At 36.2% G+C, this 24,910-nt stretch overlaps 1 protein-coding gene across 4 annotated transcripts in view; it reads right to left on the reverse strand.

Annotated features, from left to right (window-relative positions):
- The window catches only part of Sbf2 (SET binding factor 2), a 307,904-nt gene that overhangs the window by 136,142 nt on the left and 146,852 nt on the right, over positions 1 to 24,910 (reverse strand). For 3 of the 4 annotated variants that reach the window (XM_070035290.1, XM_070035293.1, XM_070035291.1), the window contains 7 exons: positions 24,512 to 24,625; positions 18,449 to 18,526; positions 16,868 to 16,981; positions 16,319 to 16,447; positions 10,956 to 11,054; positions 4,261 to 4,465; positions 299 to 408 (listed from right to left, as the gene is read on the reverse strand). In XM_070035290.1, the coding sequence (XP_069891391.1) occupies positions 299 to 408; positions 4,261 to 4,465; positions 10,956 to 11,054; positions 16,319 to 16,447; positions 16,868 to 16,981; positions 18,449 to 18,526; positions 24,512 to 24,625 (849 nt within the window). The remainder of the gene's footprint in view (positions 1 to 298; positions 409 to 4,260; positions 4,466 to 10,955; positions 11,055 to 16,318; positions 16,448 to 16,867; positions 16,982 to 18,448; positions 18,527 to 24,511; positions 24,626 to 24,910) is intronic. The other variant, XM_070035292.1, reaches the window with a different exon arrangement.

Raw genomic sequence — 24,910 nt, forward strand, 5'->3', positions numbered from 1 at the left:
AAAAAAAATGTAATATGTAGTATTGTATGTACTATGTCAAAATAATTTAAAGAACAATGATTAAAGGTTTGAAGAAAAAAATTACCACTATTATTCTTGGAGCCATGTAACTGTAACTAGGTTTAGGCTACAGTTTTAAATCTTAGATATTATTCATTTAGAAGGACTGAAATAATGAAAGAACATTTTATAAAGGAAAAGGGGAAGAATTAGGAGAGAGGCCAGTTGGCAACTTCAACATGTAAATCTGAAAGGGCAATCATAAATGCTAACTTGCGGAAAAATAGCATTTTATTACCTTTTCAGTCTCCAAAGTTTTATTTTCAAATATGAATGAAATGCAGTTTCTAACAACTTCTAGTCTCTGTGCACTGTTGAAAACTGTTGTCACTTTATCCATTATTGAAACTGACAAAGGAATATAAAGAAAACACAAATGCATTAAAAAGATAAAAGTAAGGGAGTATTACTTTAAAACCACCGACATGACCAACACTTAGTCTTTATCATTTCCCTTGTTTCATTGCACTGAAAACATTCAATTTCGTTATTTTGATTGTATTTTCAGGTTTGAAGTGTCAGTAGATAATTTCATAGAGTAGATTCTAATGATACTCTTAACTCATGCAAGTAAACTCATATTGCAAAGTAAAATTTTATTAAACAAACTGATGTGATAGGAAATATGTGGGGTACATGATCACAACCAAGACAGCTAATGTCTATATGCAAGAAGACAATCAACAGAAAAGGAAGTTGGTAATTATATTACTAAAGGAAAAATACATGACTGAAAGGGACTGGGATGACTCAAAGGGGCTGGGATACAAGAAAGAAAGAAAAAAAGAAAGAAATTATTGTGGCTAGTGAATTGCTCTAATGGCTTAGTAAGGCCACTATGTAGTTTCTTTTGATTCCTATGGACTTTTACCTTGTATGTAAAGTTGGGATATCTAGTCTATTATATAGCTAATGTTGCCTAAACGGATTTAAAGAACATCGTATTTATATTTTATTTATTTATCTATTTATTTATTTTTGTCGGCCAGGGGCCTGAACTCTGGGCCTGGGCACTGTTCCTCAGCTCTTTAGCTCAAGGCTAGCGCACTACCAATTAAGCCACAGTGCCACTTCTGGCTTTTTCTGCTTATGTGGTGCTGAGGAATTTAACCCTCATGCCTGCAAGGCAAGCGTTCTATCACTGAGCCACCTTCCCAGCCCCAAAATACTATTTATAAAGACAAATAAAGCATATTTTCACAAAGAAGAACTACATTAATATTATATCCTTAGTACAAATAAGGTAGTATCTATTATTCTTAAGCCAAAAAGAAAGACTGGTTATATTTTATGGCTGTTGTATGGAATCTCAAGCCACAGTATTTTACCTCCCTACATACCTAAAAAGACTATTATATTTAATTCATTAGCATTTTTGATCTTATGAATACAAATCTTGTATTCCTCAAATAATGCTTTAAAAAATTTTTTTTTCTTTTTGATCAGTCATGGGGCCTGAACTCTGGGCCTGGGCACTGTCCCTCAGCTCTTCAGCTCAAGGCTAGCGCTCTGCCACTAGAGCTACAGTGCTACTTCCAGCTTTTTCTGCTTATGTGGTGCTGAGGAATTCAACCTAGGGCCTCATGCATGTAAGGCAAGCACTCAGCCACCTTCCCAGCCCCTAAAATTTTTATCTTTTTTTTTTTTTTTTGTCGGTCATGGGGCTTGAACTCTGGGCCTGGGTGCTGTCCCTCACCTCTTCAGCTCAAAGAGAGCATTCTACCACGTTAGTCACAGCGCCACTTCCAGTTTTCTGGTGGTTTACTGGAGATAAAGAGTCTCTCAGACTTTTCCTGCCCAAGCTGGCTTTGAATGGTGATCCTCAGGTCTCAGCCTCCTGAGTAGCTAGAATTACAGGCCACTGGCACCTGGCTATTTTTCTTTTTATCTTGAAATAATTATAGGGTCACATGAGCATAGCCCAGAGAGGCTCACTGCCTAGCTCCTCTCATGATGACATCTTACTAACTACAGTGCTTCAGAACCAGGAAGCCTATTGGGCACAAAGTAATGAACTAGAGTACAGCCTTTATAGATTTTAGTAGTTCTCTTTAAATCATTTTTAATCATGTATCATTAATTTTCTGCATGAGCATGATAATTAAGCCAATTATTTAACATGACTTTTCTTTCTGAAATTCTCATTCTTAATTGATGGTTCTGGTACTGCTGGCACATGTAGGTCAGTGGTATAGCATGAAATAGAAATCTATCCATATTATAGTCAAAAACTTCTTGTAGACTCCAAATATACTTTATTGAAAGATCAGCATCATTATGTTTAGAAACTTTAAGTTTGAAGTCTCTTCAGCAATATCATAAATTTTCTTTGGTCTGAAATATTAGAGAACATGTATTTTCTCATGAGGATGTTGACAATCTGGAAATTAACATTTTACTTTAGAGAATACAAATTTCATCCAAATTTCATAACAAAGAGATCAATAAGTAGGATGCTATAACACATAAATATATATGCATCTACTAAATCAACTTCAAAATATGAAAAAAGAACTAAAAAGGGAAACAGACAATGCTAAGTTTTAACACATCACTCTCAAGTATTAGAAAAAGATAAAAAATCAGGAAAGGGATCTCACAAATGAAAGAGCATATATGAAAAATCATATATCTGATAAGAGAATTGTACATACAATATATAAAGAATATATTTTTGCCAGGCTGTTAGCTTACGCTTATAAGCCTAGCTACTTAAGAGGCTGAGTTTGAAGCCAGCCAGGACAGGAAAGTAAGACTCTTATCTCTATTAAGCTAACAACAACAATAAGAACAACAATAACAAAAAACATGAAGTGGAGCTGTAGCTTACGTGGTATAATGCTAGCCTTGAGCACAACAGCTCAGGGACAGTGCCCAAGCCCTGAGTTCAAGCCCCAGGACCCATAAAAAAACAAACAAAAAGAATATGTTTTCATGAGTATGCTTATGAACTGAAAATGAACATTTTACTTTGGAGAATAAAATTTCATTGAAATTCTTCACATATAAAGAATTCTAATAATCAAATAATAAAAGGAGAAATAGCACAATCTAAAATTTGGAAAATAGATTTCCTAAAGATGATTGAAATATCCAAGGAGCATATGAAAAAATGCTAAGCATCTTCAGCTACAATGGGGATACCTGCCTTTATCCATTGCTGGTTGGAGTATTAAAGAGTACACTTTCTTTGGAAAACAGTTTAGTGTTTCTTAAATCAATAATCACAGGTTACCATAAGAGTTTAAAATTTTACTACTAGGTATGGAACCCAAGAGAACTGAAAATATCTCTCTCCACAGAATTACAAATGAGTGGTTGCAGCAGTATTATTTGTAATAGTCAGAAGGAAGAACTCAAATGTCTACCACCTGGGGAATGGATAACAAAATGTGATTTATATATACATATATATTATGTATCATGTGAAAAGATATATAATTACTATAAAATATTATTTATCCATAAAAGCCAATCATCTAGTGATATATGCTACCACACTGAAAAATCTAGAAAGTATTATACTAAGAAGCTTGTCAGAAAATGCCACATGGGGCTGGGAAGGTGGCTCAGTGGTAGAGCGCTTGCCTTGCATGCCTGAGGCCCTGGGTTCGATTCCTCAGCACCACATAAGCAAAAAAAAAAAAAAAAAAAAAAAAAAAGAGAAAAAAAAGAAAATACCACATGGTATTAAATTCTATTTATATGAATGTCACACTAGGAAAATGTATAAAGACAAAAAGTAAATTACTACTTAGGCTAGAGAGGAAGTAGTTTTGGAGGGAAATGGGAAATCACTATTATTAGGTACAGTATTTCATATGGCTTATGAAAATGTTCTCAAACTGAATAGTGATAATGACTGAATACACTAAATATACTAAATCCATTGTGAATATACCAAAATCTACTGAATTGTTCATTTTAAGTGGAGATATTGTGGTGTGTGAACTGTATCTCAATGTCTGAAGAAACAGAGGATTTTATAGTGGTGTATAGTAGTAGTTAGGGAACCATTAACCATTGTGAGACATGGTGAATGGAACAGTTTCTTAGTATTCTGAGTCAAGTTTTATTAATTTGTTCATGTTATAAACATTAATAAAATAAATAATATATACATTCCTTTTGGAATCCTATTTAAACCTTGATAATAAACCTTGATAAAAGGTTTACTAAAAACATACACACAACACATACCGACAGGTGGACCTGCTGGCACAACACATTTCTTTTCGACTCGTGTAGCAGGAGGGGCATTCTGATTCTTAACAAGATTTTCTTGTATCAATTCCTGAACCCGAGTTTCATTAATCTTTGGGAAAGGAAGAATATGAACTCTCAAGTGGGATCCTTCTGTTGGGCGTGGAACTTTTTGGAATGCCATATGAGGGTTTGGATTTTCCTGTAACATGAGACAAAGGTAAAATTACTTCAAAGTTAAAAAACAACAGCAGATATCCATAGAAATTTTTTAAAAAATAGTAGGTATCAGGCAGGACATAAGAGTTCAAAGGAAATCAGACAGATGATACACATATCTTTATTATACTTTTTTCATGTTTGAGCAGTGTAAGACACCTAGTCCCCTGTCTTCTCCTTTCATGAACCATTACTTCACTTGTGTGTCAGGTCTTCTCACTGGGTCTGCTTACTACCCGGTAACTTCCTTGATATTTCGGAACTGTCCTCGGGCCTCTTTTCTGACACTTAACTCTTTAGTGATCATTTTCCATCTTAGTTGTATTACAAATAACATTACTCAAGTTATTAATGAAGCCCTTAATTTTCATTCATATTGAAATGTTTCCATTTGTCTTTTCCATTCTAAAAATGGTTTACTTTTTATTTTCATATGAAAAACTTCAGAGTCTCTGTGTATGTGTGTGTGTGCGCGTGCGCGCACATGTACCCATCCTGGGGTTTGAACTCGGGGCCTGGGAGTTGTCTCTGAGCTTTTTTGTTAAAGGCTAGCATTCTGCCATAGCTCCACTTCCAGCTTTTTGGTGATTAATTGACAATAAAGTCTCACTAAATTTCCTGCTTGGGCTGGCTTAAAACTGTGATCATCAGATCTCAGCCTCTTGAGTAGCTAGGATTAAAGGTATGAGCCACCAGCTCCCGTTAATGTTAGGGTTTGAACTCAGGACTTCATGAATACTGGACAAGTATTCTACCATTTGAACCCTTTTTTGTATTTTTTTTTTTTTGGTTTTGCTAACTTTGCCCATTTTGGACATCAATAATGATACTGCCATCTTCCTACCCCTTCCTCCCAAGTAGCTGGGATTACAATTGCATGCCACTGCAGTTGGCTAGGTTTAAGTTACCTTTAATCCCTTTGACTAAAACCCAGTTATCCATTCGGCAAACCTTGTGGATTTTTTGGTCAGTCATGGGGCTTGAACTCGTGGCCTGGGTGCTGTCCCTGAGCTCCTTTGCTCAAGGCTAGCCCTCTACCACTTTGAGCCACAGTACCACTTCCACCTTTGAATTGTGTCTATAGAATATGTTATAACCTAATCATTTTTCATCAACAAACTTCAAAGTTCAGGATACCTATAGTTGCACAGAAGTTCTACAATAAAATGCAGGTCATGAATTAAACTTGCAAAATTATAATCAATTGTTTTTAAAAGATACAGAAAAGACTCATGTCCCAAAATCCAGTACTAGGTTTTCTGAATGCTGTGTTTGTATACTGCTGCCCTCTAACGGGCATCATGGTAAATGTAAAGGATACACTTAAAATGAACATGGCAACAATTTTGTCCAAACCCACTAAGCCTGGCACTATCTTTAAGAATTTTGGATTTGGATTATGATTTCAAGAGACTTTAGAGTTTAAGTTCAGTAATAGAGGTCCAATGATTTTCTTAGTCTTGAAAAAAATGACACATAAAACATCTGTTGGAAAACAGTGATTTTCCCCTTTCCCTTTGGCAAAACATGTTTAGGTCTTAAAGAAAACAAAGCTGAGAGTATATTTCACATGAAAGCCAAAAAACAAAACAAAACAAAACATCCCGAAACTCATGGGAAACTCAGACTAGGCAATAACTCTCTGGGGGAAAAACTTCTTCCTACAAATTGGTCTTAACAATGAATTGCAAATCAATGTGATCTTGATGAATGATTCTCTGGAATAATTCAGGTATTTAAAATTATTTATCCTGTACTAATTATACCTGGAGCAATGTGGGATATCATAAATACTTTCAAATATAGTTGAAGATAATACCATCACTGGAATAAATCACTAGACATTGTCAAAACATAACTCATGCAGGTTACCTGGTGGTGTACATAATACTAACAGAATGAAACAGGCTTTAATTTGCCAAATTAGTGATCCTTTCAAAGAGTAAGTCAGCTGTACTAATGTCATATCTTCATTACTAATAAATTTGGGGGAGACTTTTATATCCAATGTGCTGATTACTCCAATCTAGGATTTGCTTCTCAATCTTGACACTACTTGCAAAAATTTTGGGTTCCTTAATTGTTTAAGTATCATGTACACTGTAAAATATGTAGAAACATTCCTAGTCTTATTCACTAGATAATCATAGCATATCTTCTACAGCTGTAAACAAAAATGTTTCCAGATATTACCAAATTTCTTGGGGGAGGTGAAAGCGAGTTCCCCTATTAAGAACCACTACTGTAATTCTTAACTTCAGATGGAAATCCGCTATTCTAATACAAATATTTTTTTTTTTGATGCCAGTTCTGAGGCTTGAACTCAAGGCCTGGGCTAGGGTATAGCTAAATGGTAGAATGCCCTCAATGCCCTGGGTTCAATCTCTAGTCCTGGAAAAAAAAAAAGTCATAAGGATAAGGTAGGTAAGTAGGTAAATGTAGAAACTGGAAAAAAAAGTGTGAAACACTTAGAATTATTGATGATGTATAGAAAGCAATGATAGAGATGCAGTGCCAATAATATTCTTCATGGTATAAACTCTACCACTAACAAACTTGTCTCTCATGGATTCAGTCTTTTATCCTTTATTCCATCTTTCCATTGCACCAAATTACCAAATGCTTAATTGTACAGGAAGCTCCACTGAACTAAAAGAGCAGCTAAATCTAGTTACAATTTGTCATAAACTCCTGAAATGTTATCATAGTTCAATATAAAGAAATATGAGGAAAAAAATCTTAAAATTAAGGTGCATTCAAGTTACTCTGAAGAAAAGTGAGAAGATGTACACATCAGACTTTAGTGCAATAAATTTACACTTCAGGAATGCTGAGACCATCATGAACTTCAAAATCTTACAACTAGAAGGAATCAAGAAAGATTGGTAACAATCTATTGGAATAGTCCTAACTTTTCACTCAAAAGGTTATATAGCTACTCTGAAAGACATTAGGAGGATCATACACAGAAAATGCCTTGCACTAATAAGTACTTGGTAAATACATATGGAAGGAATGTAATTAAACAAAGCAAAATTTGATTTTGAATAAAATCTAATAAGGGCTCGTGAGATGTAAAGTACTTCTGAAGGACTATTACCTAAAAATACAATCTTTTACATAGGCAAACAATAATTCACTATGATTACTTAAAAGTGTTTTGCATGTGCATGCATGTGTATGTGTGCAGTACTAGGGCTTGAATTCAAGGCCTAAAGCTCTTGCTCAGCCTTTTGCGCAATGCTAGTAATGTTCTATCACTTGACCCACCCCTCCAGTCCTGGCATACTTCTGGTTAATTGGAGACAGTGTTATGGACTTCCAGGCTGGCTTTGAACAATGATCTTCAGCCTCCTGACTAGCTGTGATTATGGGCTTGAGCAACAAGCTAAGTGTCACTTTTTAAAGAAATGGGTTTTATATCCACTTTTAATAATGTATATAAATAATTACTATTCATTTTATTATAGTTTTCATTTCTATATTGGTTTAGTATAAGCTATATATTATAGAATTTCAATTCTAAAATAACAAGAATTTTTTATTTTGTCTTGCATTAAAGTGGCATGGAATAGTTTCTTTCATACACTGGACATTCATGTAGTAGACACAAATATATGTTAAAACTTCACCTTTATTCACCTAGTGGCTATAAAGATTTTCAGTTCTGTAAAAGATCTAAGAATAAACATCTAATAATGAAAAGAATCAGTCCTAGGCTAGGACTGGAGGCATGGCTCAGCAGTAGGGCCTCAGTAACCTCCCATGCCAATCATAATAATAATCAGTTCCATTTGGTTGACCTGATTGAACAAATGCTTAGTTGAATTTTACTCTCTAAAATATATCAATAAATCATTCCACATGAGCAAAACTACACTAAATTAAACAAAAAAGCCTACTTTCTAAAGCCAGGAATTGCTGGCTCACACCTCTTAGCACAGCTACTCAGGAGCCCGAAATCTGGAAGATCATAGTTCCAAACCAGATGCGGCAGAAAAGTCCTTAAGACTCTAGTTCCAATTAACCAGCATAAACTAGACTGAAGGCTTGGCTCAAGTGGTAAAGTGCCAGCCATGAGCAAGTAAGCCCAGAGAGTGTATAAGACTTTGAGTTAAAGCCCTGGTACTGGTAAAATAAACAAACAGAAATAAACAAATTACTCCTACCTATCTACCTCACTGGATCATTTTAACAATCAAGTGAGAAGCATGTTAAGAAACTTTTATAAGGCTGGGTATTGTGACATATGCCTACAATAGTAGCTACTCTGGATATTGAGAGGAAAAGCTCACAGTTATAGGTCAACTTTGGCAGAAAAGTTCATGAAGTCTTAGCTAAAAAATAATCAGCAAAAATCAGGGCTTGAAGTATGGCTCAAGTGGTATAGTGTCTGCTTGCATGCTTGAGACTCTTGAGCTTAAATCTCAGTACCACAAAAACAAGAGACTATTAAAAAAAATAACAGCAACCCATTTATGTTAATTTTTTCTCCAAATTAGACAACACCAAAACAAAATTAAAAAACAAACCTTTTATTTTGGGGGGGGGGGTGGTCCAGTCATGGGCCTGAACTCTGGGCCTGGCTGGGCGCTGCCCCTCAGCTCTTCAGCTCAAGGCTAGCGCTCTACCACTTGAGCCACAGCACCACTTCTGGCTTTTTTTCTTTTTGCTTATGTGGTGCTGAGGAATCGAACCCAGGGCCTCATGCATGCAAGGCAAGCACTCTACCACTGAGCCACCTTCCCAGCCCCAACAAACCATTTTTATAAGGTATAATGGAAACATCATTTTAATTGAAAATGAGACATGCTGACATTAGGAATTAGGGTGACATTAGGAATTAAATATTCTTGAATTTAAAATCTGGATTCTATCACTTAATAGCTATATAATCCTTAGCACATCCCATTAAAATGAGAATAATGAAACCTCTCTTACACGGTTGTTTGAAGGACTAGAGATGATGTTAATTATTACAACAGATTACAATTCTGATGAGACCATGCCAATTTTCTTTCAGTGTTTTATTCACTGTTCAAAACAACGTAAGCAAATGATGGTGATAATTTGGCAGTCAATTATTCCACCACACTGCTCACTAGTCTTGAAATATTTCTGACCTCAAATGTATCTAATTTTTATGTTTTAAAAATGAGACCAAAGGGCTGGGAAGGTGGCTCAGTGGTAGAGTGCTTGCCTTGCATGCATGAGGCCCTGGGTTCGATTCCTCAGCACCACATAAGCAAAAAGAAAAAAGCCGAAGTGGCGCTGTGGCTCAAGTGGTAGAGCGCTAGCCTGGAGCTGAAGAGCTGAGGGACAGCGCCCAGGCCCAGAGTTCAGGCCCCACGACTGGGACCAAAAAAAAAAAAAAAAAAGAGAGAGACCAAAATAAAAATCACAATGAGCTGAGTATTGGTGGCTCACACCTGTAATCCTAGGTACTCAGGAAGCTGAGATCTGAGGATGGTGGTTCAAGCCAGCCTGGGTAAAAAAGTCTGAGATTCTTTTCTCCAATAAACCCCCAGAAAAACAGAAGTAGAGCTGTGGCTCAAAGTGGCAGAATGGCAGCCTTGCACAAAAAAGCTCAGGGACAGTGTCCCAGGCCTTGAGTTCAACCCCCATGATTAACACCCTCCACCCTCCCCAAAAAATGAGGGCAAATGATAAATGGAAAAAAATGTGACCAAGATTTTCCTAACATAGGAACATTACATTTAAAAAGTGATATATTTGGGGCTGGGAAGGTGACTCAGTGGTAAAGTGCTTGCCTTGCATGCATGAGGCCCTGGGTTCGATTCCTCAGCACACCACATAAGCAAAAAGAAAAAAGCCAGAAGTGGTGCTGTGGCTCAAGTGGTAGAGTGCTAGCCTTGAGCTGAAGAGCTGAGGGGCAGCGCCCAGGCCCAGAGTTCAGGCTCCACGACCGGACCCCCCCCCCCAAAAAAAAAGTGATGTATTTGGTTTCTTTGTTTTTTGGGTCCGGTCGTGGGGCCTGAACTCTGGGCCTGGGTGCTGTCCCTCAGCTCTTCAGCTCAAGGCTAGAGCTCTATTACTTGAGCCACAGTGCCACTTCTGGCTTTTTTTATTTTGCTTATGTGGTGCTGAGGAATCGAACCCAGGGCCTCATGCATGCAAGGTAAGCGCTCTACCACTGAGCCATCTTCCCAGCCCCAAAGTGATATATTTGGATATGGCACCAACTTAAATATCTAATTTATAATTCATAGCAAAATGAGTTTATCACTAGAAAGAAGTTTTCTGGTTTTACAAATGAAACATTCTGTTAATACTTTTTTTGTGAGTGTGTGCTGGTCCAGGGGTTTGAACTCAGGGTATGGGTGCTTACCTTGAGCTTTAGGAATCTTGATCATCAGATCTCAGCCTCCTGAGAAGCTAGGATTACAGTTGCTGTCCTCCAGTGCCCTATTAATACTTTTAACATTAACGACTGTTCAAATATACTTACTTACATTTTTTAATAGTTGCTCAGCAAGTTCTCTGATGTGCTTTATCATCTTCAATGGATTATTTTCTTCAGCTTTAATCCTCTCTACTTCAAAAGCTACCAACTGGGAAAAAAGAATCAAATGGCAAAACATCAATACGAAAATATGTTGAATTTAACTGATAATTTCATACAATTTGCAAATGTCAAGACCACCCAAAATATGTATTATTTTATTTATTTTGGTTGGTCATGGGACCTGAACTCTGGGCCTAGGTGCTGTCCCTCAGCTTTTAAGCTCAAGGCTAGTGCTCTATCACTCAAGCCAGTGCCATTGTCGGCTTTTTCTGCTTATGTGGTGCTGAGGAATCAAACCAAGGGCCTTGCAAGGCAAGCACTCTACCACTGAGCCACCCAGCCTATGTGCATTATTTTAAAACACAAAGTATTTAGTACTGGGTTTCACTTCTATTTTGGTCTATCTAGTCCTTGAATTGCCTAGTAGACCCTCTGCACTGTTTCTCAGAAATAGTTAAAATCTGGAGCTCAGAGAAACCCTGTTATTCTGTGGATTTCACTCTGAGAATTCTCTTACTCAGAGAAATTAAAGTCTCCAAATATTTAACTCAATACATGAACCAAATGTTATGTCACATTGCTCAGATTCCAGTTCTAGTCTGTGGACAGTGTGATCTGGAAAAGTTACTAAAAACTGCTAGACTTTAGTCTCCTTGTATCTAAATAAGATGAAAAAGTAAGATAATGTTTAGGCACCTTCTAGTTCTTAAATTACATGTTCTACTTCGTCTACCTATCAACTAATTTACTGAGAAAAATGGGGTAAGTATGTATAATTAAGGTAGAGAAAAAGTGCTGATAGAAAAAGAACTGTGGCAAGATAAAAATAAAAGAAAAGAATAAATATCCTTCCTTCTAGGAACTAACAGATTTACTGGAGCAGATAGATGCATAAAACTATGGCTTTATGTTTTAAAAATTGTTTTACCTACTCTAGGCCAGTATTCAGAAAGACTGTCATGCAAAGGCAAAATTTACTTCATTTTGAGATGCCTATAATCATAAGACAATGCACAATGAAAGTTTCTCAGAGCTCCATAAAACCCCCAAGTGGTAGGCTTCCCTACCTCATAGGGAAACAAAGATCTCTTTCCTAGGAGCAAATGCTATTTTCCTACAAAAGCATATTACCATGTAAATGTATAAAGAGGGTTAAATGAGTAATCATTTGTGTCCATTGCCTTGTTTCTTCTAGGCCTTTGGATACACACACACACACACACACACACACACACACACACACACACACACACACACACACACTCTCTCTCTCTCTCTCTCTCTCTCTCTCTCTCTCTCTCTCTCTCTCTCTCTCTTAAGGGGCTTTCAGGTATATAAAGCACCAAAAGTCATTGCTGCAAGCAGAACAGAGAACTGGATACACTGACAAGAAATACAACAGGAACTTTACAGCTATATAATGAAGCTTAATGCAGTCTAGGAATTTGCAGGGCAAACTACCCTGGGAAGTGATGAGGAGCAGCTGAGTATGAAGAATAGAGATTCATGGTTGGCTGAAAGACAGAAGGTAGGCATTCCAGATAAGAGAAGGACTTCTAAAAACAAAGGTAAAACAAGTTTTCTTCAAATAATATGACTTTTTTAGTTGTAATAAATCTGCCAGAAGGAACTTGTAAGGAAATCTGGACAGAAAAGAAAGAAGGTATATAATGTCATTATTAAAAGTTTCAGAGAGGGTCTGGGAATGGGGCTTAGTGGTCAAGTGCTTGCCTAGCATGCATGAAACCCTGGGTTCGATTCCTCAGTAACCACATAAACAGAAAAAGCTGAAAGTGGCGCTGTGGCTCAGTGGCACAAGTGGTAGAGTGTTAGCCTTGAGGAAAAAAAAAATAGCAGCAGCTCACGAACAGTGGCCAGGCCCTGAGTTCAAGCCCCAGGACCAGCAATTAAAAGAAGTCTTATAAAAAATAAATAAGAGCCAGGCACCTGTGGCTCATGCCTGTAATCCTAGCTATTCAAGAGGCTGAGATCTCAGAATCGTGGTTCAAAGCCAGCCTGGGCAGGAAAGTCTGTAAGACTCTTTATCTCCAAGAAACCACGGAAAATTGGAAGTGGAGCTGTGGCTCCAGCAGTAGAGTGCTCACCTTGAGCTGAAGAGCACAGGGACAGAGCCCAAGCCCAGAGTTCAAGCCCCATGACCAACCAAAAAATAAAAATAAAAATAAATAAATGGCTTCAGAAAAACTTATATACAAGGCAAAGGATACAGAAATAAAAAACACTGACAACAGGAAAAAAAGGAAAGAATAAAGAAATAACTGCGAACAGCACAATAAAAAAAACCTCGTTTCCATTTCTTAGAGTTCATTTTAATAAGCATTTGTATGTAAGTTTGTCTGATTTGAGGAAGGGAAGATGAATCACAGAAACAGTGGGACAAATAGTGAATCAATTCAACAGTGATACTCACTAGACACTATGTTGGAAATGAACTTTACAACTTGCAGGGGAGTGGGAGGAAGTGGGAGAAAATGATGGGGGAGTAACACTGTTCTAAAAGAAATGTACTCATTACCTTTCTTAGGTAACTATAACCCTTCTGTACATCACCTTTACAATAAAATTTAAAACTAAAAAAAAATTTAGAGAATAATACCAAGTAATAAGTGAGCCAGAAAAGGACCTTGTAAAGAATCTTAATTTAACTTAGTAAGACATTAAGTGTGAGTTAATTAGGTTGATATGTCAGAAAAATAAATAGCCAATCATATGAAATGTTATCAACAGAGAATCAATGTCTAATAAATTGATTATAAAGAACTGTTCACCTAGCCAGGTAGTCCTAACTACTCAGGAGGCTGAGATCTGAAGATTATGATTGAAAGCCAGCCCAGGCAGGACTAAGCACATGAGACTCTTATCTCAAATAAACTACTCAAAAAAGCCAGAAGTGGCACTATGGCTCAAGTGGTAGAGCACTAGCCTTGAGCAAAAGAAGCTCTGAGTTCAAGCCCAGGACTGGCAAAACAAAACAAAAAACAAAACCAGCCCCCCCCCCCAAAAAAACTTCACCTCAATTTCAAATAGTCATATACTTTGTGCTATTAACTACAACATTTGGTACAGATCTTCATAATTGGAATTAAACACATGCCTCTTCTTTAATTCTTACCTGTGAGAGAGAGAGAGAGAGAGAGAGAGAGAGAGAGAGAGAGAGAGAGAGAGAGAGAGAGAGAGAGAGAAAGAGAGTGTGTGTGTGTGTGTGTGTGTGTGTGTGTGTGTGCGTGCGCGCGCACACCATTTCTGGGGCTTGAACTCAATGTTAATGGTCTACCACTTAAGCCACAACTCTACTTCTTGATTTTTGGTGCTTAATTGGAGATAAGATTCTCATGTACTTTCCTGCCTGGGCTAAGCTTTCACCCTTGATCCTCAGATCTGTTTCCTGAGTAGCTATGATTACAGACTTGAGCTGTTGGCATCCACCTAGCTTTTGTGTATGTGGGGGGTGGGGGGAATGCCAGTCCCACTGTCCTTGAGCTTCCTTTGCTCAAGGCTAGCACTCTACCACTTGAGCCAAAGCTCCACTTCTGTCCTTTATAGTGGTTAACTGGAGATAAGAATCTCACAGACGTACGCATTATCCTGCCCATGTAATTGTAACCCCTCTGTACAGTATGTTCACAAATAAAATAAAATAAAATTAAAAAAAAAAAAAAAAAGAATCTCACAGACTTTCTTGCCAGGGCTGGCTTTGAACTACAAACCCAACAACCCTCAGATCTCAGCCTCCTCAATAGCTATGATTATAGGCATGAGCTACCATTGTCCAGCTCCCCGCCCCCACCACCACCAGTCCTGGGGCTTGAACTCTGGGTCTAGGCACTGTCCCTAAGCCTCTTTGGCTCAAAGCTAGTGCTCTACCACTTGAACCACAGCACCACTTCTAGCTTTTTCTAAGTGGCTTATTGGAGATAAGCGTCTCACAGGGCAGGCTTTGAACTGTGATCCTCATATCTCAGCCTCTTGAGTAGCTAGGATTATAGGTGTGAGCCACCAGCACCCAGCTTACTATTCTTTTAAAGAAGAAAACATTCTCTTTAAATTAAGCATATTTAAGACCTCGATTCCTACCTTCTCAACATAAAGTAACAAAATATGACCACTAATATATTCTTATCTCAGGTGCTAAGAATATTTTTCTTCTATTGATTTCAAGAAACGTTTATATTTACTGGTTCCAAAACAATGCTCTTTTACAAATGGGAATCATAGGGGCTGGGAAGGTGGCTCAGTGGTAGAGCGCTTGCCTTGTATGCCTGAGGCCCTGGGTTCGATTCCTCAGCACCACATAAGCAAAAAGCTGGCAGTGGCGCTGTGGCTCAAGTGGTAGAGCACTAGCCTTGAGCTGAAGAGCTGAGGGACAGCGCCCAGGCCCAGAGTTCAGGCCCCACGACTGGACCAAAAAAAAAAAAAACAAATGGGAATCATATTCATTGTTTATTCTCCAAAATGCACTGTCATGAATGTAGGCTTAAATGACAAATGGAAAGACATGTAAAAGAAAGAGAAAGCATAATAAATGTAAGATAACATTAGTACTGTGAATTACATGTCCTATTTCTCCCTTTATAGGACCAATTTCTGAGGAGAATAATCTCATTTCCATATATTTAATACCTCTTCAGGGAGCTAGACAAATATTTAGGAATGTTTATAAAGTATAGTTCAACAACACTAATGGACTAACTAAAATTTGGAATCATATACATACATCAAAATTTAATATTTCTAATATGGCATTTTGACAAAGGGAAACATTGTATAATTGCTTTAAAAAGAACTTTATATACATCCACGGTCAAATTTTAAAAAAGACTTAATAAACTATTTAAAATTCAGTTGTTCAAAATTTTACGTACTTCTAAGACATCCTATAATTGTATTTTTCTAGTTTTCTAATTCACGCTATAAATATCAAGATTTAATAAGCAAAATAAATACTTGGATTATTTCATGTTTAATTTCTACTTGTGACTTTGACTAAAATAATGCTCTTCTATTTTTAACTACTAGTATAATTATGTTTATTTTATTTTTTTTGGGGGGGGAACCAGTCATGGGGCCTGAACTCTGGGCCTAGGTGCTGTCCCTCAGCTCTTCAGCTCAAGGCTAGCACTCTACCACTTGAGCCACAATGCCACTTCCAGCTTTTTTTTCTGCTTATGTGGTGCTGAGGAATCGAACCCACGGCCTCAAGCATTCAAGGCAAGCGCTCTACACTGAGCTACCTTCCCAGCCCTATAATTATGTTTATAAAATAATGTATTCATTTAATAAGAACTATACCTCATCAAAGAGATCACATGATCTATAGGGAGGACCTCTTTCTGAAACAAAACCTGCAAACGCCATTCCATTGAGTACTTTAGTGAGGAAATCATTCTCAACCAAACCACGCTGCCCCAAGAAAGCTGTCTGTAAAAAAAGAAAATAGGAAATGATAATTTATCACTTGGATGGACAAATGGTTAAAATAAAGACAGAACAGAAAGATCACAGACTGTATTAATATTTTCATGTATATTTATGCATTGTTATAAAAACAGATTTTCTCCAAAGGGGGCTTTTGTATAATATTTCATATATTGAAAAAATAAAAATGAATCTATTTCATAAGAAAGAAAAGTGAAAAAATAAACACTCAAAAAACAAACTCTGAAGGGAATCTGTATCAATTCCATAGTATTATTAAAATTACCATGTACCATACAAAGGGGAGATTCACAATAATCACATTTCATAAATTAAGATCAATATACACAGCTAGAAAAACAAGTTGTTTCATTAAATTAAATCTAACTTTTTGGACAGATATAATATGGCACTGTATCTTACTTTGTGAAAATGTATTACTGGCTCTGCATGAATTCTTATAAGTTGTAGACATGATCTATATCCTTGAAAAAGTTGTGCAAATAATCTAAGGAAAACTGCTCGTACTTCTTTATCCTAAAATTATAAGAGGAAATACATTAGGCAATTTAATTTCTTGACAAACAACTGAAATGTCATTAAGTCAAAAAGAAAAAAAGTGAAAGTCCGTCTGTGCTTCCTATTGCTTATGTCATTTGTGACAGTCCATAGTGAGTGCCTAGTCTATTCCATCATAAGATTGCTTAAGCTGTTAAACATTTTGTATACTGAGCCACACAAAACTTGCCTCTAGAACATCCTATTTTCCTTTAAAAATTGTATAGTGTTTTTTTATGAACATGTTATAAAGAACATATATCTGAAGGCCTTTGATTTACACATCTGCCAAAAAAATCAGTTGCAAATATTTAACTGATATGCAACTGTGCTCAAAAGATAATATTTTAAAGGCTTATAAAATTTATCCAAAGTCTATCCAACTTATAAAAATGGATTCATTTTTATTAGGAATAATATGTTTTGATAATCCATGTTTTAATAGAATCACAGTTTTAAAACAGGGAGGTTAGAGTTTGATTCAAGTAATAAAGTGCCTGAATAACAAGCATACACCAAACTTAGTTCAAACCTTAATATCCTCCCACAAAAAACTGCCAAGGAGACTTAGATTTATTTAATTAATTCAACTGATAAGGAAATGAAAGTCAAGAATACTTAAGATGTTTTTCAAAGGTGTTCAGCTTTGTAAGGCTTTTGCTGGCCACAAAGTTTACATTTATGAAATTCACTAAGGAAAATTTAAAAACATGCCTTTATAATTTGATTGAAACTTTTAAAATCCATTCACTTCTCAAACTTGATTTTCTCCTATTATCAGTGTTCACTGTATCTAGTTTTGTATGTTTCCCTCTTTAAAAAAAAAAAATGGAGCTGGGAAGGTGGCTCAGTGGAAGAGTGCTTGCCTTGCATGCGTGAGGCCCCGGGTTTGATTCCTTAGCACCACATAAGCAGAAAAAGCCAGAAGTGGTGCTATGGCTCAAGTGGTAGAGCGCTAGCCTTGAGCTGAAGAGCTGAGGGACAGAGCCCAGGCCCAGAGTCCAGGCACCATGACCGATTTAAAAAAAAAAAATGCTTACTGAGAGCTAGGATGTGGCTCAGTAGATCACTGGCCTAGTATAAACAATGGTCTGGATTTGATCCCAACCACTACAAATAACAATAACCAAAACAACAGGACAACTACTACAACAAAAATACCCAAACTCTTGATTCTATTTTTATTTAATGAATGGAAGTTTTCCAAGCTATAATATAATGACTTATCCTTGGCTCCTCAGGCAACATCATAGTCCTACTCTTTTGATCAATGTACTGTCCTTGTTGGGCAGAACACAAAGACAGTAGTGGCAACTGACTTAACTTTGAATTGCAGCATTTATTACTATACTGACTATCTAACTCCACTCAACTTCTTTAGCAACCCTACAAATAAAAAAAAGTAGCTTCTTTAAAACTACTAAATATAAAAATTAAACAACTTACCAGCATTTTTGAATGGGATAAAGCTGTTCGAGGAGGAGGAAAAGCATGATCCGCTACTTCCAAATCTGGGTGTAAAATCTAAAGGAGATAAATTTTGTTAAACAAGATATGTTAACAACAATAAAACTATTCTTTAATCTCCTTCTGGCAATATAATGAACTATAATTACATTAATTATGTTATTTTACCTTCATGAGCTAGCTGTGTCTGTACTACCATGATAAGATATCTAAGACAAAGTATTTAGTGGGAAAAATATTCTAGAGAAATCTACATAGTATCATCTTGCTTATTTTGAAAACAACACAAATATGTATGCTTATACAGATATACATATATACGAGAATAAAAAGTTCTTATAGAATACACACAAAACTATTTTATAATCGTAGGCACAACTAGAAAGGGAATGGTCTGGGGTGGAACTATATGTCTATGATGCCGATTTTATTTTTAGGTTAAAATACTGAGGAAAAAGGGAATAAGTTAATGTTTGAGTCAGATGTCAAAGGAAAGCAAGCTGGTAAGTGGATGGGAAGAAAGGTCCACGTAGAAAGTGCATGTAGAAAAAGGCAAAACTGCCCATGTATATATGTGTGTGTGTATATATATATATATATATATATATATATATATATATATATACACACACACATATATATACATATATATACACATATACATATATATACACATATATACACACATATATACACATATATATGTGTATATATATGTATATATATACATAAAACATTGTATATAACTATATATAGACATATATAAACAAAATTTTGTCTTTGCAGAATAATTTTCAAATACTAAGGCTTTTAAATTCATGCCTAGTGGTACACAACCAGATATTCAGGACACTGAGGCAAAAGTATAATATTACTTTAAGTAACTTAGTCAGATATTTTCTCAAAATAAAAGTAAAAATGACTGAAGATGTAACTCAGGGTTAGAGCACTTACCAGCTATATGAAAGCACTGGGTTCAATACAAGTACCACAAAAAAAAGTAAAACAAAGTAAAAATAAAACAAATAAGGGTTTTCATAGTAAGAACCAATCAAAAGACTCAAATCTTGAAAGTCAATATGTTTTTTTATTTTTATTTTTTAAATTTTTATTTTTTATTTTTATTTATTTTTTGGGGGGGGTCCAGTCGTGGGGCCTGAACTCTGGGCCTGGGCGCTGTCCCTCAGCAATTCAGCTCAAGGCTAGCGCTCTACCACTTGAGCCACAGTGCCACTTCCGGCTTTTTTCTTTTTGCTTATGTGGTGCTGAGGAATCGAACCCAGGGCCTCAGGCATGCAAGGCAAGTGCTCTACCACTGAGGCACCTTCCCAGCCCCTTGAAAGTCAATATGAAGCCAGGCATGTGGTGTACACTTGTAATACCAGTACTGGGGAAGTTAAGGATAGAGAATAATGAATTCAAGGCCAGCTTGCACTATATAGAAATACTACATAGAAAAACAAGGAAACAAGCAAGCAAAAAAGCAAATAAAATAAGAAAAAATTTAAATGTCAACAATAATTACAACCAAATTATCTAGTCCCTTTGGTGGTTTAGTAAGGTTTCAGTATCTATAACATCATCATGGTTACTACGCAACCATGGATTTGATTATAATTATTTACCATCAAGCAAAGCTTATTTGTGTATAAGAACAATGACAATTTACTTGTTGGTCCATTATATTGATATCCTGTCATTCTAGTTTGATACTATATAATGTTCTTATCTTTTATTCAGTTTATTATGCTACACAATGTAGAATGGAAGCTACAGGCATACTATTTCCATAAATGACAAAATTCAAATTTGTAGAAACTATTCAAATTTGGTTACACAAGTAATGAGGGTTAAAGTATCCTGCCAGTTTCTGGCAGATTCCTTACTTATTATCTAATGGTCAAAACAGAACAAAGGATGTTTGTTAAATTTCATACCTAATACAAGTTGTTCTTTAAATGTATTTTGTCTTGTTTTTCCTTTTTTGGTACTGGGGATTGAACCCAGGACATTGCACTTGCTAGGCAAGTGCTTTGCCACTGAGCTACATCCCAGCCCACAAGTTGTTCTTCAAACACTCAAATACAACTTTTCAGCTATTGATATATCTCTATGCCATCTACAAATCACAGTTAATATTTTTCTTTCAGCAAATGTTAAAATGTAATATTTTGGATATTATCTGTGTAACCAAAGGTTTTATATACTATTTAAAATATATATGAAAACAAACACATAAATCATTAAAATGAAAAGATACCTTCCAAAATAATTTTTAATTTATTTTTTTGTTATTATAATGGTGATACACAGAAGGGTTACAGTTACATAAGGAATATGTATTTCTTTTTGTCAGTTGTGGGAATTGAACTTAGGGCCTGGATGCTGTCTCTGAGCTTTTGTTTTTAATTTAAATTTTATTGTAAAGGTGATATACAGAAGGATTACAGTTACATTACAGGTAATGAGTACATTTCCCTTTGACCAGTGTCACTGTTCCCCCACACACACATTCTCTCTCAGTTTTTCCCCTCCCACCTCCCCTTCCCTTCAAGTTGTATAGTTTATTTCCAAAATAGTGTCTAGAGAGTATTACTGTTGAATTGGTTCACCTTTTATCCCACCATTTCTGTGCTTCCCTTCCCCAAATGAGATAAACTTATATACAAGACAGAGTACAGAAATCAAAAACAGCGACAAAAGGGAAATTAAAAAAAGGAAAGAAAAAAGAAAATATGCACACAGTAAAATTTTTTGAAAAAAAAAACCACCTTGTTTCCATTTCTTGGAGTTCATTTTGATAAGCATCATGTTATATGATTATTTCCACATAGCTATTGAGCCCTTGTAATCCTCCTTTGTTCTGTATGAATATTTAGAGTACTGTTTAATCATGTCCAAGTGTAATTATTTGTCTTTTACTATCCATTGGGTTTATTTGTAGATTTACAGGCACATTCTAATTATTACAAATGAGAGAAATCATACAACCTATGTTTCTTTGGGTCTGGCTTACTTCACTTAGTATAACTTTTTTCCAAGTTTTTCCATTTCCTTACGAATGGGAGAATGTCATTCTTTCTAATGGAAGCATAGCATTCCATTGTGTATATATACCACATTTTCTTGATCCATTCATCCAATGAGGGACATCTGAGTTGATTCTATATCTTGGCTATGGTAAAGAATACTGCAATGAACATGGTTGTGCTGGTGGCTTTAGTTTGGTTTGGTTTGTGATCATTTGGGTAAATGCCCAGGAGTGGGTCGTAGAGAAGCATTATGTATAGTCTTTTGAGGAACTTCCACACTGCTTTCCAGAATGGTTGAACAAGTTTACATTCCTGCCAACAGTGTAATAGGGTCCCCTTTTGGCCACATCCCCACCACCATCTGTTATTGTTAGTTTTCTTAATAATAGCCATTATTACTGGAGTGAGGTGGAATCTCAATGTTGTTTTGATTGCATTTCTTTTATGGCCAGATATGTTGAACACTTCTTCATGTATCTATTGGCCATCCTTTTTTCTTCCTCTGAGAAGTCTCTCTTTAAGTCTTTAACCCACTTATTAATTAGGTTGTTGTTTCTTTGAGGATTTGTTTTGGGAAGGTTTAATTTTTTGAGCTCTCTCTATATATTTTAGATATCAAGCCCTTGTCTGATGAAATAGCTAGTAAAATCTTCTCTCATTCTGTGGGCTTTCTATTTATCTTGCTAGCTATGTCCTTTGCCATACAGAAACTCTTCAGTCTGATGCAATCTCATTTATCCAGTCTTTCTTTGATTTGTTGTCATTCTGGATCTTTACTTAGGAAGTTTCAACCTGTAACAAGGAGCCCTAGTGTTTCCCCTATCACATCCTGCGTTTTTCTGCTCAAAGCTAGCACTCTACCAACTTTGAGCCACAACTCCACATCCAGTTTTCTGGTGGTTAACTGGAGAAAAGAGTCTCATGGACTTTCCTACCTGGCTGGCTTGGAACTGTGATTCTCAAATCTCATCCTACTGAGTAGCTAGGGTTACAGGCACAAGCCACCAATGCCCATCTCAAAATTATTTCTAAACACTCACCTACTTATCTGTAAAAAAAAACAAAACATTTAAAAATGGTAAACAAAAGGCAGATATCTCCAGCAGCGTCCAGAAAAATAGTCAACAGCATCAGCATACTGCCTAATCTTTTTGCTAAAGGAGGAGGGTAAAAAAGAGGCTAAAAAGTGTAATAGAAGGGAATTTGACCCAAGTATAATACAAAAATATCCCCATGTAACTCCTTTGTATCATTTTTTTGTACTAATAAGAAATGTTTACAACAAAAAGACCCACTCATCCTATAAAGACCAGAAAACAAGCCTAAAGATGAAGAAAATAGAATTTCTTGAATGATATAAACGGAAAGAGTGGAGATTCAGTCCAGCTAGTTTCGTTTCCTCTCTATCATAGTTTGTATTACAAATTGTATTAGAAAAGGTCAGTTATCCTTAAACCCGCATAATAAGACAAACATTGACTTAACATAAAATTGAAAGTTTGGGTGACCAAATGCAGCAGTAGTATTTTCTATATAACTTGTCTGAGGGGATGGGAGTAAAAAACTGTAAGAAAAAGGGTAACACTGTCCAAAGAGAAACATACTCATCACCGGACTTATGTAACTCTAACCCTCTGTACATCACCTTTATAATAACAATTAAAAAATAAAAATATTGCCAGGCATGCCTGTAATCCTAGCTACTCAGGAGGTTGAGATCTGGAGGCTTGTTTTCAAAGCAAGCCCTGGCAGGAAAAGTCCATGAGACTCTCATCTCCAATAAACCACCAGAAAACCAAAAGTGGCATTGTGGCTCAAGTAGTAGAGTGCTGGCCTTGAGCTGAAGAGCTGAGGGACAGTGCCCTGGCCCAGAGTCCAAGAACAACAACAACAACAAAAATACTGCCAGGCGCCAGTGTCTCACGCCTGTAATTCTAGCTACTCAGGAGGCTGAGATATGAGGATTGCAGTTCAAAGGTAGCCCAGGCACGAAAGGCTGTAAGACTAATATCCAATAAACCACTAAGAAAACCAGAAGTGCTACTGTGGCTCAAGTGGTAGAGTGCTAGCCTTGAACTGAAGAGCTGAGAGACAGCACCAGCACCCAGGTCCAGAGTTCAAGCCCTATAACTGACCAAAAAATAAAAAAATATAAAATATTTGTAAGATTAAGTTTTCTGATGGATAAGTGAGAAGTTAAAGCATTGTCAGTAAAATTATATTTTTAAAAATAACCAAGGTATGGGGCTGGGAAGGTGGCTCAGTGGTAGAGCGTTTGCCTTGCATGCCTGAGGCCCTGGGTTCGATTCCTCAGCACCACATGAGCAAAAAGAAAAAAGCTGGAAGTGGTGCTGTGGCTCAAGTGGTAGAGAGCTAGCCTTGAGCTGAACTGCTGAGGGACAGGGCCCAGGCCCAGAGTTCAGGCCCCACAACCGGACCCAGCCCCACGACCGGACCCAAAAAATAAATAAATAAATAAAAAATAACCAAGGTAGAATAACTTCAAAAATTAAATTTTTTCAAATGGAAAAACACATTCCAACGATTTTCTTAGAACTTCACTGGATTAGATATTTAACATTTCACAAGTCATAAGTTCTGAATTAGCCTAAAAACTCTGAGAAGATACTGTTTTACACATAGCATATCTACTAGAAGAATGTGACACCAATAGAAAGGAAAGGGGAAAAAATGTTGGGGGAAATCAATGGATTTTAAGGTAAAATTTTATATTGTTTTCACAGTTGTACTTTTTAGTACTAATATATAGCTTATGCAGTAGTGTCTACTAAATGAATATGCTGAATAAATGAATAACATGAAAAATATGTAATTAGATTCAAAGTATATTTATAAAAAATACTTGGTAAGTGAAGTCTCTAAGTATAATATTTATGCTTCAAATTCTGTTTAAAGTAATTACTGACAATGATTTTTAATTCTAGTTATCTTAGTTTCACACTTAAATTAGTAATAAATTACTATTTAAAAAAAAAAAAAAAAAGCATACCAATGAAAGAGCTGCTTGAGTCTGATGAAGAAGTGGTTCCGGGAGAGAAGAGAGGTGAATACATTCAGGAATTTTAATAGTGCCTCCATCCAAATCTGCTATGATTACATCTAACTGCAAGAGATAAAAAAAATTAACTTATAATTAGTACACTTCATTTGTTGCTTAGCAAAATCACTTGGCCTTGACTGACTCAAAATCAGAAGAATCATTTGTAGAAGAGATTTTTGGCTGTTTATAGAAATAAAAGTTCTTGGCTCATTATTAACTTCCTAGTTATCTTACAATTCTCAGCTTCCTTTAGAATTATGTGGTGCATGTGATTGTTTCAACAGCAATGGAACACAAAAAGTGTTATGTGTAATCCAGCTCTCCAAGTTAGTGGCTATTATTATTAAG

The sequence above is a fragment of the Dipodomys merriami genome, unplaced genomic scaffold, assembly GCF_024711535.1.
Source record: "Dipodomys merriami isolate MVZ:Mamm:240054 unplaced genomic scaffold, mDipMer1.0.p SCAF_25, whole genome shotgun sequence".
NCBI classification, from domain to species: Eukaryota; Metazoa; Chordata; class Mammalia; order Rodentia; family Heteromyidae; genus Dipodomys; species Dipodomys merriami.